Here is a 13103-nt window from a genome sequence, read left to right on the forward strand (position 1 = left end):
ATTTTGGCTATGTGGCAGAGCAGAATTCTACAGTAGAACAGTGACAGGTGGCAAAACACACAAGCTTAGTCCAATTGAATTACAGCTATCCAAGGGCTCAGCTTTGGATTTGTGTTGAGGAAATACATGGTGGATTCCAGTCCAACTTGTGAATGGTAGCCTTGATTTTTTTGTAATCATGTGGGCAAACATGAAGACTTGGTGATTAGTACTGCTATATTGTAGCACTGCGGTACTAGATTAAATTTGACCAAGGGAAACCTAGGAATTTGTATTTTCTCCCTAAAATTAGATTGGTTAGTTCTATCGCTTTGCATCACTGGGGACTCCAGGGTAAAAGACAAACAAGAGCAACACCTACATTTGTATGTTCTCCTGCAGCTTGTGTTAGGTCAATTGAAGTTCAATTAAATTTGGTGATTGTGAGTGCAGCGTGCTATAGGGGTGTTCATGAGTGCAGATGTGGCCGGATGGTTGTAGTAGTTATACTCACAATTTTCTAGCTTCCAGTCCATGGGCTTATGCATTGATAGGAAGAGCGCATCGGTTCTTCCCTTCGGGGCACACTCTGGATCTTGGGATTATCCTGCCTGATGGTGGTTGAGGTGCCCTTGGTGTTGATGGTTTTACGATGCAAGGGAGGGTCCCTGTTGTTGTGACACCAACACCTTGCAGTGTAAATGTAGTGCAGGAACAATGAGACAGTCCCAAAGCAAAACAGTATTTTTTTACCTGCAATAAACCAGCTAATGTTACACAGAAATTCAGTATCCTCAGATGCCACAGTTCTCACCACTACATAAGTATCAATCGGCCAAAAAGTAGATGGAGCAATCCTCCTTACTCTTCACTTCACTAGCTGACTCTGACTTGGACATCCAGATATGCGATGTACTACTGTACTTTTAAAGAATATATTGCAACCCAGAAGTCATCCCTCTCAAAGCCAGTCAGGCATATCTCTTCTGCTACATTCTTTGGACAGGTTGCTTATCTATGTTTCCGCTATGTGCTCAGGCACCTCAGTCTCCTCCTGAACACAGTTTTCAAAGAATCTATAAGTACTTTGAAGACTGGTTACTTCTAGCGGTCTTTCTCTACACCTCGCTGACATCTGGTCCACTTTCTGTAGGTGGCCTGTCAGCTTCACATTTTCTCATTTTAATACACTTGTTCGCGCAGCCCGGATTTTCTTCTTTTTTCTTCTTTGAGGAAAAGGACCTGCGGTGACGTCACTGCGCTCATCACATGGTCCATCACATGATCCACCACCATGGTGATGGATCATGTGACGGACCATGTGATGAGCGCAGTGACGTCACCATAGGTCCTTTTCATCACAAATCATCAAAGAAGAAGACAGAAGAGAAGCCGGGCTGCGTGAACAAGTGGATGAGGCGAGTTAAATTATTTATATATTTTTTTTAACCCCTCCATCCCTATTTTACTAAGCACTCTGTATTAAGAATGCTATTATTTTCCCTTAAGACCATGTTATAAGGGAAAATAATAAAGATCGGGTCCCCATCTCGATCGTCTCCTAGCAACCGTGCGTGAAAATCTCACCGCATCTGCACTTGCTTGCGGATGCTTGCGATTTTCATGCAGCCCCATTCACTTCTATGGGGCCTGCGTTGCGTGAAAAACACACAATATAGAGCATGCTGCGATTTTCACGCAACGCACAAGTGATGCGTGAAAATCACAGCTGATGTGCACAGCCCCATAGAAGTGAATGGGTCTGGATTCAGTGCGGGTGCAATGCGTTCACCTCACGCATTGCACCCGCGCGGAAAACTCGCCCATGTGAAAGAGGCCTAAAGGGATTCTGTCACCAGGATTTACCCTATAGAGATATTTGTATGTGCCCATCAGTCTCCTTGTTTTGTATTAAATGATCCCACTATTACTGCTCTGTGTGTCTTTTATTCTTCCAAAAAGCGATTTTATAGATATGTAAATTACCTTGCTAAGGAGCCCAAGGGGTTGTCCCACGATCTGTTGGAGCCCAGCCGCGCCCATCGTTCTGGAGTCCAGCACCGCCTACCAGTTAATTTATTCACTGCACTTGCCCTGATGTCATACCTTTCAAGCGCCGTAATCTCGCTCAGGCGCAATGTACACATTTGTCTGCACCCGTGCGGACTACTGGCACAGGCTTCGTCGATCCAACTGCGCATGCACCGGCTCCCTGCGCACGTCGCTGGCACCGGAAAAGACCTTAGGATTCAGCGCAGGGAGCCGGCGCATGCGCAGTTGGATCGACAAAGCCTTTGCCAGTAGTCCGCACTACACTACATCTCAGCAGTATTAGCAGTTTCCTACACTTGCTTACTCACTCCAGCCCTTGCTAGGCTGGACTACTACTGGTTCTAAAATATGACTGGCCTTTACTTTGTGCCCAAGCAATACAATACATTTCCCATAAACGCATTTGCAGTATACTGTGAACTTTGCTGCATGAGCTCCATAGGAAGGGGGGCTGATGGTAAATCAGTATACAGCACTGTAGAATCTGTTTGTGCTGTAATGATGATATAAAGAGTGTTTATGATTAAATGTGACCTGTATTTTCATTTTACAGCAATCTTCAAAGCTTCACAATTTAGTTAAATCTCACAACGACATGAAGGTGAATGTTTGCCGGAGAGGTGAAGGTATGATTATTTTCAAATGTCAACAAAAAATATAAGTAGAATGACTTAATATGGGCATCACCCATGTAAAAATATTTCATGCAAAAACACCTGGGGTGCATTTGTGATCATATGGACGTTGAAAATACGATTTTGCACAATACACGTTTATAGTTTCCAATGGCCAATGGAGAAGTTTTAAGCCTATTTACAGTATTTTAATTAAAGTTTTTTTCAGAGATCTTTTTACTGATGATCTATCCTATGGATATGTCATCAATATCTGATCAGTGGGGATCTGACACCCGGGACCCCTGACAGTCAGCTGTTTGAGAAGGAACTAGTCCTCGCTGTAGCACCACTGCCTTCTCATAACTTTCTCTGGACCATGAGACATCACGTTCATTGGTCACATGGTCTAGGCCAGTGGTGTCGAACCTAAGGCACGGGTGCCATAGGTGGCACTCATAGGCCTCTCTGTGGGCACCCACAAACTGGAAAAAGTCTAAGGTGTGCCAATATGCCTTAGACTTTTCCTCCCATTCATCAGCGCAGGACGCACTATAAACAGAACAGGCAACATAGTCAATGTAGGCAGGCTGTTATAACTAAATGATAAACATGGAGGATATTCTATATTGCACTGTAGTATTCAGGTTAAATTGCTGTGTTGGCACTTTGCGATAAATAAGTGGGTTTTGGGTTGCAGTTTGGCACTCAGTCTCTAAAAGGTTCACCATCACTGGCCTAGGTGCAGCTCAGCACCTTTGAAGTGAATGGGCGGCACTGTGAGTGGTGAGCAGAGAGAAGGCCACTGCGCTACTGCGAGTGCCGGTGCCTTCTCAAGCAGCTGATCATTGGAAGTCCCGGGTGTCGGACTCCAGCCAATCTGAAACAGATAATCTATCCAGAGGATAGGTTATCAGTAAAAAGATCTCCAAATCATATTAAAAGGGTTGTGTAAGAATGCCGGGAGGGGGGTTGGCACCCTCTCCCCCTTTCCTATCTTTGCTGGACCTGTAAAGGGAAGTTTACTTACCTGCTTCCCGGCACTGGCTCTCTGCTCCTTCTTCTCCTGGCCTGCGATGTTCTGCTGTGCTCCCTTGCTGAAAATATATGGTTGGATTCTGCCTGCAGGCAGTCACTTACTGTAGTGCTGACCTGATCCCCTTGTGTCATGACAAATGATCACCCTTGGGTAACTGCAGCTCTCAGGCCACCCCACATCAACATCCAGTTTGACACAGGTAACAAGACCCATTGACTTGAAGCATGGGAGACATGTCACCACTGCAGCCATCGGTGGGGATCAAGTAAGTATAACCTCAGGTCTGGCCTTACTTGATGGACTTGCCCAAGAGGCACTCAGGAATAAACAACCCCTTAAAAAATTAAGATTTACTAATACTGATGTTATTAAACTGTGCACTGTCTAAGAATAGGAATCAGAGTCTTAATATTAGACAAATTTACTATTAAGGCGCACAAACCTGCATAAATTTGGTATATGGTAAATCTCACAACAGATTTATGCCATAACTCTGGTGTCTGTGAACCAATATTTTGTCTATGCTTCAGAACTGTGCTATTTTTTTGCCAGTAACTGAGGTCACAGAGGGGAAACAGATTGCTAATACTGTTTAAAAGTCAGCCAGTGTAAATCTTAAAGGCATTCCCACTAGAGAGGAGCGAATCGAAGCTGATGAAGTGGAATTCGATCCGAATTTCAGGAAAAATTTGATTTGCACTGAAGCCAAATTTCCTCGCGATTCGTGGTAACGAATCAAATTTTTTCCTAAAATGGCTGCTGCACGTGTGAGGACATGGAGCAACGAACTCTGGGATTGAGGGATCACCCATAATGCCATGCAAGAAGCCAATCAGCAGCCAACCAGCCCTGTGATGTCTGCAGCCCTATAATAAGCCTCAGCCATCTTGGATTCTGCCATTTACCAGTGTACTTAGTGCTGGGAGAGACGTCAACAGGAGCTAGGGACAGTGCTAGAAAAAACTTCATTGTGCTAAAAAAACGATTTGCAAGTACAGGAAAAGATTATTCAAGGTGTAGGGGAAAGGATAGGGAGGAATCATTCCACAGCATTTATGCTGAACATGGGTCAGTAGGGGAGGTTACAACCTGGGTAATAGGAACAATCCTATTACACCTTGCTGCAGTGACTGGGGATCCAAATTGCCATTATACAGCTCTGTAATTCCAGCAAACTGTTCTTGTTATTGGGGTGTTACAGTCATTAACAGGGTTTATTACAAGGAAATATTTCTACGTCTAATTTGCCCTAATGCGGTGCAGTTATATGTTCTAAAGCATTTTTTGGCTTGTATTACTCGGAAAATTAGGGCTTATTAGCCGTTGTGTGGTGAACTGCTAAAATTACAGCACTTTTTGTCATGTATTAGTGGCAAAAGTAAAATATATTTGCCGTTCATCGGTGCAGTTATATGTACTAAAGCCTTTTGTGGTGTGTATTAGTGGAAAAAGAAAAATATATATTTGCTGTTCAGCGTTGCAGTTATATGTTCTAAAGCCTTTTGCGGCATGTATTAGTGGAAAAAGAAAATATATATTTGCCTTTCAGTGGTGCAGTTATATGTTCCAAAGCCTTTTGTGGCGTGTATTAGTGGAAAAAGAAAATATATATTTGCTGTTCAGTGGTGCAGTTATATGTTCTAAAGCCTTTTGTGGCATGTATTAGCGGAAAAAGAAAAAATATATTTCCCATTCAGCGGTGCAGTTATATGTTCTAAAGCTTTTTGTGGTGTGTATTAGTGGCAAAAGAAAAATATATTTGCCGTTCAGCGGTGCAGTTATATGTTTTAAAGCCCTTTTGTGGTGTGCATTAGTCGGGAAAAAAGGGCTTATTAGCCGTAGTGTAGTGAAGTGAAAAAATTACTGACTTTTTTGGGGTGTTTTAATTTCCTATTTATTTACTTATTTGTTCAGACAGAGAAGTGCCAGGCCCTGCACAGGGGAGTGGCAGAGACCTAAATGTTTCTGGCGCAGGCAGAGGTCACAGCAGAGTAAGGGGCCATGGCAGCAGGGGTCACTTTGAGAGGCCTGAGCTCCCAGTGTCAGCTAGCGTTCGTGTCGTGAACAGCAACCCAGTGGTTCTTATAGTTGACTCGATCTTCGACTTTGTCGCAAGTGAGATCAGACACCCCTAGTTAAGAGTCAGTGGATTCGTCAGACACAACCCTTAGTTGGCATGGGTTGTGTCCCTGTGCCCTCATCTGTCCTCAACCTGCCTCCCTTCCTTTTCTGTTCCCTCAGCCAGAGAAGTATTGTATGCTGTGGGCTCAGCTCCACTATACAGCGAGGGCGAGCTACTAGAGGACAGCCAGCAGCTACTGCCCAGCCAAGATGTGGAAGAGACATCCGCCGCTTCATCCACTAGGTGGGCAAGTAGTGATGAGAAGAGTGGAGTGGGAGCTGGTGTTGCGAGCAGTCAGGCTCCTTGCTCAGAGACTGTTGAGGAGGACACCAGTGACGTGCAGACAGTACTCGATGATGATCTAGCCGATCGCAATTGGGAGCCGGGTGACAAAGGGGCTTCATCATCATCGGGAGAAGAGGGTGGCAGCTTGCCCGTGAGGCAGTGGGAGGTCGGGAGCCAAGCGTGCCTGGGGTAGACAACCCACTTCACAGGAGCCTACCTGCCCGGGAAGTAGCGGTGCATGGGTTCACGGAGGCAGCGGCGGTAGCAGTCAGTCAGTTTGTAATGCTGGGGGTAAAATAACCTACTCGGCGGTGTGGCAGTTTTTTGTTAAGCCGCCCAGAGGAGGTAAACATGGCCATATGTAGAATCTGTGGGCAGAAGGTGAACTGTGGCCAGGGTGTCAATGTTGGCACCACAGCCCTGCGTCAACATATGCAGCATCACCATAAAGTGGCCTGGGAGAACTGTGGCTCTGATGTGGTGGTCCAGCCTGCCGGATCAACCGCTACATCACCCAGTGGCTCGCACCGGTTTTCAGGCAGTCAAGGCTCCACCACCACAGCCAAAGGGAGCTGTCTGTCCTTTCCATCATCTGCTGGTCCTGATGCTCCTGCTCCTCGCCCTCCTACTCCTCGTCAGTCATTCCATCAGCAATCGATCACCAAAGCGATTGCTAAGAGACAACAGTATGCATGCATTCATCCAACGGCGCAGAAGCTGAACGTGCTCCGGTCCAAGTTGCTGGTGCTGCAGTCCCTCCCTTTCCAATTGGTGGACTCTGCACCTTTCAGAGAACTGATGGCTTGTGCCGAGCCGAGGTGGAGAGTCCCAAACCATCATTTCTTTGCCAAAAAGGCAGTACCATCCCTGCACACACATGTAGAACAGAAGGTGGGCCAGTCCTTGAGCCTTGGGACGCACAACGGATACTGTCTGTGTAGCAGCTGTAAGGCCTGTATGGTCCCATCAGAATTGGCTTGTAATTTGGTAGCTGTGACACAATAAAGTGTATTCTCTGGGAAAACAGATATTTTCCTCCCAGTGTGTGCTGCTGGACTGATTGGCGGCTAAGTGGGTCAAACACCGGACTGGATCTCAGGTGCGGGTCTGGGGTTTTGGCAACACCTAGCTGCCTTTAAAAGACAGCTGGGATCAGCAGAGGGGATCTCTGTGTTGGGATCTGAGGCTTGTGCCGAGTTGTAGGTATGAGACCCGGGTGTAGGGGAAACAGGTCTCCTAAAGCCTGCTTATGGACTTGACGAGGAGGAACTGCCAGCAGGGTGTGAACTAACACCCAGGAGATAAGGTGACTTTCTTGCTTTATGAACTTTTTGTGTGTGTGAACAAACACCAAGACTGCAAAGTGACTTGCGTTTTGTGCTATACCTTATGTTACCTTAAACCTTAAAGTTTTGCTTCACAAACTGTTTTTTGCCTCTGTACTGCATCCGCTTACCCTGCCTACCAGAGCGAATCCCTACATAGCCAAAAGCAGGAGTGGGTACAAAACACAGAAGACATGCAAATATTCCATTCACGTGTCATCTCTGTTTTGGATCCACTCCTGTTTTTTTTGGGCATTAGCAATACTGATGGATTACTGACCAAATGCTGACTGAGTGAAGACTGATGCTCAACAGACAGGATCCGTTTTTTGTGGGTTAGTGTTCTGACGGTTTAGAGGAAAGGCAAAATAATCTGTGACGTCAGCACAAACTTACTGCTGACACCCTCTCCACTCTGTCGGTGGGCTCTACTTGTATAAGCGTTTAATAGAACAGGTTCTGTGGACATCTATGTGGAATCAGCTGACGACAGTGTAAAAGGAGTGCGCTTCTTGGCACTAACATCGACCTGTAAGGCTGAGTTCATATTTGAGTTATTTGGTTAGTTTTGGCCCCCGTGACTGCCAAAATAAGTGAAGTGTGCAGTGATTCTAAGAGCGACACCTGTCATCTGCATGTCATACCGACTCACAGTATTATTTCACTACCACAGCTGACTCCCTATGAGTGTTACTGCAAGGCACAGTGTTGTACACCACTATAAAGGCTCTCTGCAGCCAGGAAAGAGATGTTTTTGACTAAATTTGCCGTGAATAAATTCGGATCGAACCACATTTTTTCTAAAAATTTGGCGACCCGGCCGAATCGAATTTTTAAAAAATCCTCTTATCTCTAGTTCCCACAGAAATGAATGGAGCGGTGGTGCCTGTTCTTGTGATCAGTGGGAGTCCCAGTGGTAGGACTCCCACCAATCTGATAGTTATCCCCTATCCTTTGGATAGGGGATAACCTGTCATAACATGAATACCCTTTTATGCCATGGCAGATTTAACACACCGGTTGATGCTGGATGATAAATCTGTTGTGTCTTTAGACTGCCTAGTCTAAGTTTAAACCCCTATTGTATAAGATGGTTTAGTTTCACTCCCAAAAATGTGGCAAAATTTTAGCACATTGCTTGGAGCATGGAAATGCAATTAAGCTAATCCGCCTTTTGCATGAAGCTACGCCCTCTTGTCAGATGAGGCGTAAAATGGTTAGAAAAGTGTCTAAAACACTTGATAACTATAATACAATGTATGTACGCTAGTTTTTGGCACAAATTGCACCAAAAATCTAGCATATTTTTAATAGTAAATCTTCCCATGTATTCATATAAAACATTTTTAAAGACGTTTTGGCCTCTTATTCTTTTTAATATCAGCAGTACTATGCCACTGAAAATGGAATACAAAATATTGTCTCGTTATAGCAGTAAGCACAGAAAGTTGAAACCCCTATATAGATAAGGGTCCCATTGTTATTTCACTTCATCTACAAAAGAAAGATGTTATCTGCTAGTATAATAGTAGATGTAGAATAAGGATAAAAGTATGACAGCAGTATTATTCTCTTGATAGGCTTAGATAAAGATGCCTTTTCAGTGTAATGTGTAATGCTCTAAGTGAGTCTCTTTCTCTGCCCTTCCCTCTCTGATCGTAGTGATGGTCTGATTGAGAAAGTCAGGCGAGGTTGTTTGCCGTGCTAAAAGTCCAAAAAAAAGAGCCAGAACAGAAAGTAAAATACATTGAGTAACTTCAAGAAAACGATATCCCAAAAATATTTCACTTTTTTTGTAATAAAAAAAACAAAACAACGTAGAATCTTCACATATACTGTACAGTAGGCTGCAAATATGTGAATTTTTTTTTTTTATGGTAGTGTCCCTTTAACTTCATTTTCTGAAGATCTTTCATGGGAGAGACCTCTGTAAACTGAGAATGTGCTGTATGCTAAATAACATGCCTCTTTTGCATAAATTGATCTTGTTGACAACATAACAACAGTCTTCATGCCTTTAAAAGTAGTCTGTCACCTCCAAAATCGGTGCCAAAGTAAGCATACTGCCATCCTGAGAAATGCTTCTTTCTATTTACAGAGTAACCACACTTTTATTCAACGTAAAAAAAAAAAAAATCACAAATGCCCTAAGAATAATCTTTTTTTTAAATATACTTTATTAATTGATTTCGACTTTTTACTAAAAAAAATTCACCTAAAGTTGTGATTTTAACCATGCTTTAAATATACTAGTCTCACACATTGCTGACTTGTCGGCGGTGTACGGACTCTGCATTGTATCAATAGGGCCACAGCGAATGGTGTACTGGCTTCCCTAAGCTAAAAGCTTACATGCAGGACTTTTAGCTTAGTGAAGCCGGCACAGGCAGGAACCGGCTTCACTCAGTTAATCCTGGCATAGCACATTGTTACAGGATACTGACATTTACTCTGAACTTCCGTTGCACTTTTATTGCGTTTTTGGATTTGACTCTGAAGGGCAACACTCGTGAGTCCAGCATAGTTACCCGCACCTGCCGCAAGGAGACAGCGGGTAACAGCACCTTGCTTGCTTCCTCATGTCACGTAATATTAAATGTGTTGCTCGTCGAGCCCCCACCCTGAGCCAACGGATTAGTCCCAGTTTGTTCATGGATAGTTTACAGACACAGCAGAGCTGGTTACGTTTTAAAGGCAATTATAAGTGCGGACACCGTATCTGCACTTGCTGCAAGCATCTTTCTATAGGCCAATCTGTTGTCTCTGCATCTAACCCAAAAACTTTTACTGTGAACCAGTATATCAATTGCAACACCAGCTTTGTGGTATACTGCATCACCTGCATGACATGCCGCTTACAGTACATAGGCTGTACTTCCAACAGCCTCAAAACCAGAATTCGCCGACATATTTCTGATATTCCACATGCGCTGACCCGAAATGTGTCCGTTCACACTATGCGGCTTGTCATGCAGGTGATACCAGTAGCCTTGTGGTGCAAGGAGTGGAAAGGGTTAAAATCCCCAAACGTGGAGGTGATCACAGGTGAGTTCTTTTAAATAGAGAATCATACTGGATTTTTACTATGGGGACTTGTGTACCAACAGGTCTAAATCGCAGACATGATCTTATATTACGTTATTGACCTTGGTACACTTTCTCTGTATTTTCTGCAGCTTTTCCCCTTTTCTCCTCTCATGTTTAGCATATGTTTTTAAGTGTTTGAGGTGGAGCTATGTGTTGATTGTGTCCACCTGGCATGCTGAACCTGCCTCTTATTTAAGGCCAGTGTCTTACACTATCATGTTGTCATGAGTAAGGATCTGAATTTATTGATCTAAAAACGCGTAGACCTGGTGTACATGTCCGGATTTTAGCACGTTTTTGTATTAAAGCATTCAATTGGTCGTTTGGAAGCTGGATTTTCTCTTTTATCCTACATTTTATTATCGCTGAGTTCCTGGCGATTATCCGTGCCTCCATCTCAGACCCTGACCAGGTGAGCCTCGACTCCTGTTCTCTTTGATTGTTTAAGGATACTGATCTGCTATGCCAGCATTTAGCCAACCTCAGGGGTCACAGGCATGAGCAGCAATGCGTGCTCCTGCCCGTACTCCATTTTCTGTGGCTTCATTGATACAATGCAAGTCAGCGATGTGCAAGAATAGTGAATTTAACGTGCGGTTGAAATCAGGGCCGATCCTAGGGTCACAGGCGCCTGGGTGCAGAAATATTTCTGGCGCCCCCACATGGGCGTGGTTATCTTACTAACTCCTCCCCTTTACAATGTTTCTATGGCAACAACTTCAGCCCCCAACTTCAGCCCCACCACGAATCGGCGGCTCGGCTGCTCGGCTTAAAAAAAAAAAGTCAAAAAAAAAAAAGTCCCAGCGGCTCGCTCGGCCAGGGCCGGACTGGGGATAAAAACCAGCCCTGGAAAAAGTTGCACACCAGCCCCACAGCATTGCGTCATTATTTACTTGTTTATAATAGGAGAAAGCATTCATTTTAAAACACGTGTGTAAACACGAATATGAACTTTGCCCCACGATAGCTCTTTTGTAGAACCCCCATAAAAACTTACAGTTACTTGACTTGGCCCTTGGGGATCTCGGACGCCACTTCAACACTTTGGCCGGGGGCTCGGCGGAGCTGATGTTGTGCTTTAACCTAATGAGAAAGATTTCATAATAAGGATTTGGAGAAAGGGCAGAGGGATAGCAGAGCAGGGAGAGGCTGGTGCTGCTACTAGGGGGTCATACCATGGGGGAGTAATAAAGCCCACCATAATGCCCCCCCAGTAGTAATAATTCTCCTTATAATATGCAAAACATTTGTAATGCCCCCAGTTGAGCTAATGTTCCCATAATGTGCCAATATAAAATACCCCTTCTCAGTGCCCCCGTAGATGACCCCCATAGTGCCCCCCCCTTCCCCATAGTACCCACCATAATGTGTCCCAGTATAAAATGCCCCTATACAGAGCCCCCATATAAAATATCTTCTTTTTTAGCCTCAGTAGATGCCCCTATAGTGCCCCCCAATAATCTGCAGTAAGATGTGCCCCCATAGATGCCCCCAATCATGTGCCAGTAATAAGAGCCCCCCCACCATCATGTGCCAGTAGCCAGAGCCCCCCCATATCATGTCAGTAGCCAGAGCCCCCGCATATCATGTGTCAGTAGCCAGAGCCCCCCATATCATGTGCCAGTAGCCAGAGTGCCCCCAATCATGTGCCAGAAATAAGAGCCCCCCCACCATCATGTGCCAGTAGCCAGAGCCCCCCATATCATATGCCAGTAGCCAGAGCCCCCCCATATCATGTGCCAGTAGCCCCCCTTATGTGCCAGTAGCCCCCCTATGTGCCAGTAGCCCTCCTTATCATGTGCCAGTAGCCCCCCTTATCATGTGCCAATAGCCCCCTTATCATGTGCCAGTAGCCCCCTTATCATGTGCCAGTAGCCCCCCTTATCATGTGCCAGTAGCCCCCCATATCATGTGCCAGTAGCCAGAGCCCCCCATATCATATGCCAGTAGCCAGAGCCCCCCCATATCATGTGCCAGTAGCCCCCCTTATGTGCCAGTAGCCCCCCTATGTGCCAGTAGCCCTCCTTATCATGTGCCAGTAGCCCCCCTTATCATGTGCCAGTAGCCCCCTTATCATGTGCCAGTAGCCCCCTTATCATGTGCCAGTAGCCCCCCTTATCATGTGCCAGTAGCCCCCCATATCATGTGCCAGTAGCCAGAGCCCCCCCCCCCCTTATCATGTGCCAGTAGCCAGAGCCCCCCCATATCATGTGCCAGTAGCCAGATCCCCCCCATTATCATGTGCCAGTAGCCAGAGTGCCCCCATATCATGTGCCAGTAGCCAGAGTGCCCCCATATCATGTGCCAGTAGCCCCCCATATCATGTGCCAGTAGCCCCCCTTATCATGTGCCAGCCCAGTAGTCCCCCCTTATCATGTGCCAGCCCAGTAGTCCCCCCTTATCATGTGCCAGCCCAGTAGTCCCCCCTTATCATGTGCCAGCCCAGTAGCCCCCCTTATCATGTGCCAGCCCAGCCCAGTAGTCCCCCCTTATGTGCCAGCCCAGTAGCCCCCCTTATGTGCCAGCCCAGTAGCCCCCCTTAATACACTTAGACTTACCTCCAGCAATGCGATGCAGGCCGCCTCTTCCGTCTGTGTCCC

At 45.5% G+C, this 13103-nt stretch overlaps 1 protein-coding gene across 1 annotated transcript in view; it reads left to right on the forward strand.

Annotated features, from left to right (window-relative positions):
- Positions 1-13103, forward strand: part of LOC120997962 (probable cation-transporting ATPase 13A4) — a 189958-nt gene that overhangs the window by 69747 nt on the left and 107108 nt on the right. The window contains exon 8 of the mRNA XM_040428344.1: positions 2585-2657. Within this exon, the coding sequence (XP_040284278.1) occupies positions 2585-2657 (73 nt within the window). The remainder of the gene's footprint in view (positions 1-2584; positions 2658-13103) is intronic.

Source organism: Bufo bufo, chromosome 4 (genome assembly GCF_905171765.1).
Source record: "Bufo bufo chromosome 4, aBufBuf1.1, whole genome shotgun sequence".
Lineage (NCBI taxonomy): Eukaryota > Metazoa > Chordata > Amphibia > Anura > Bufonidae > Bufo > Bufo bufo.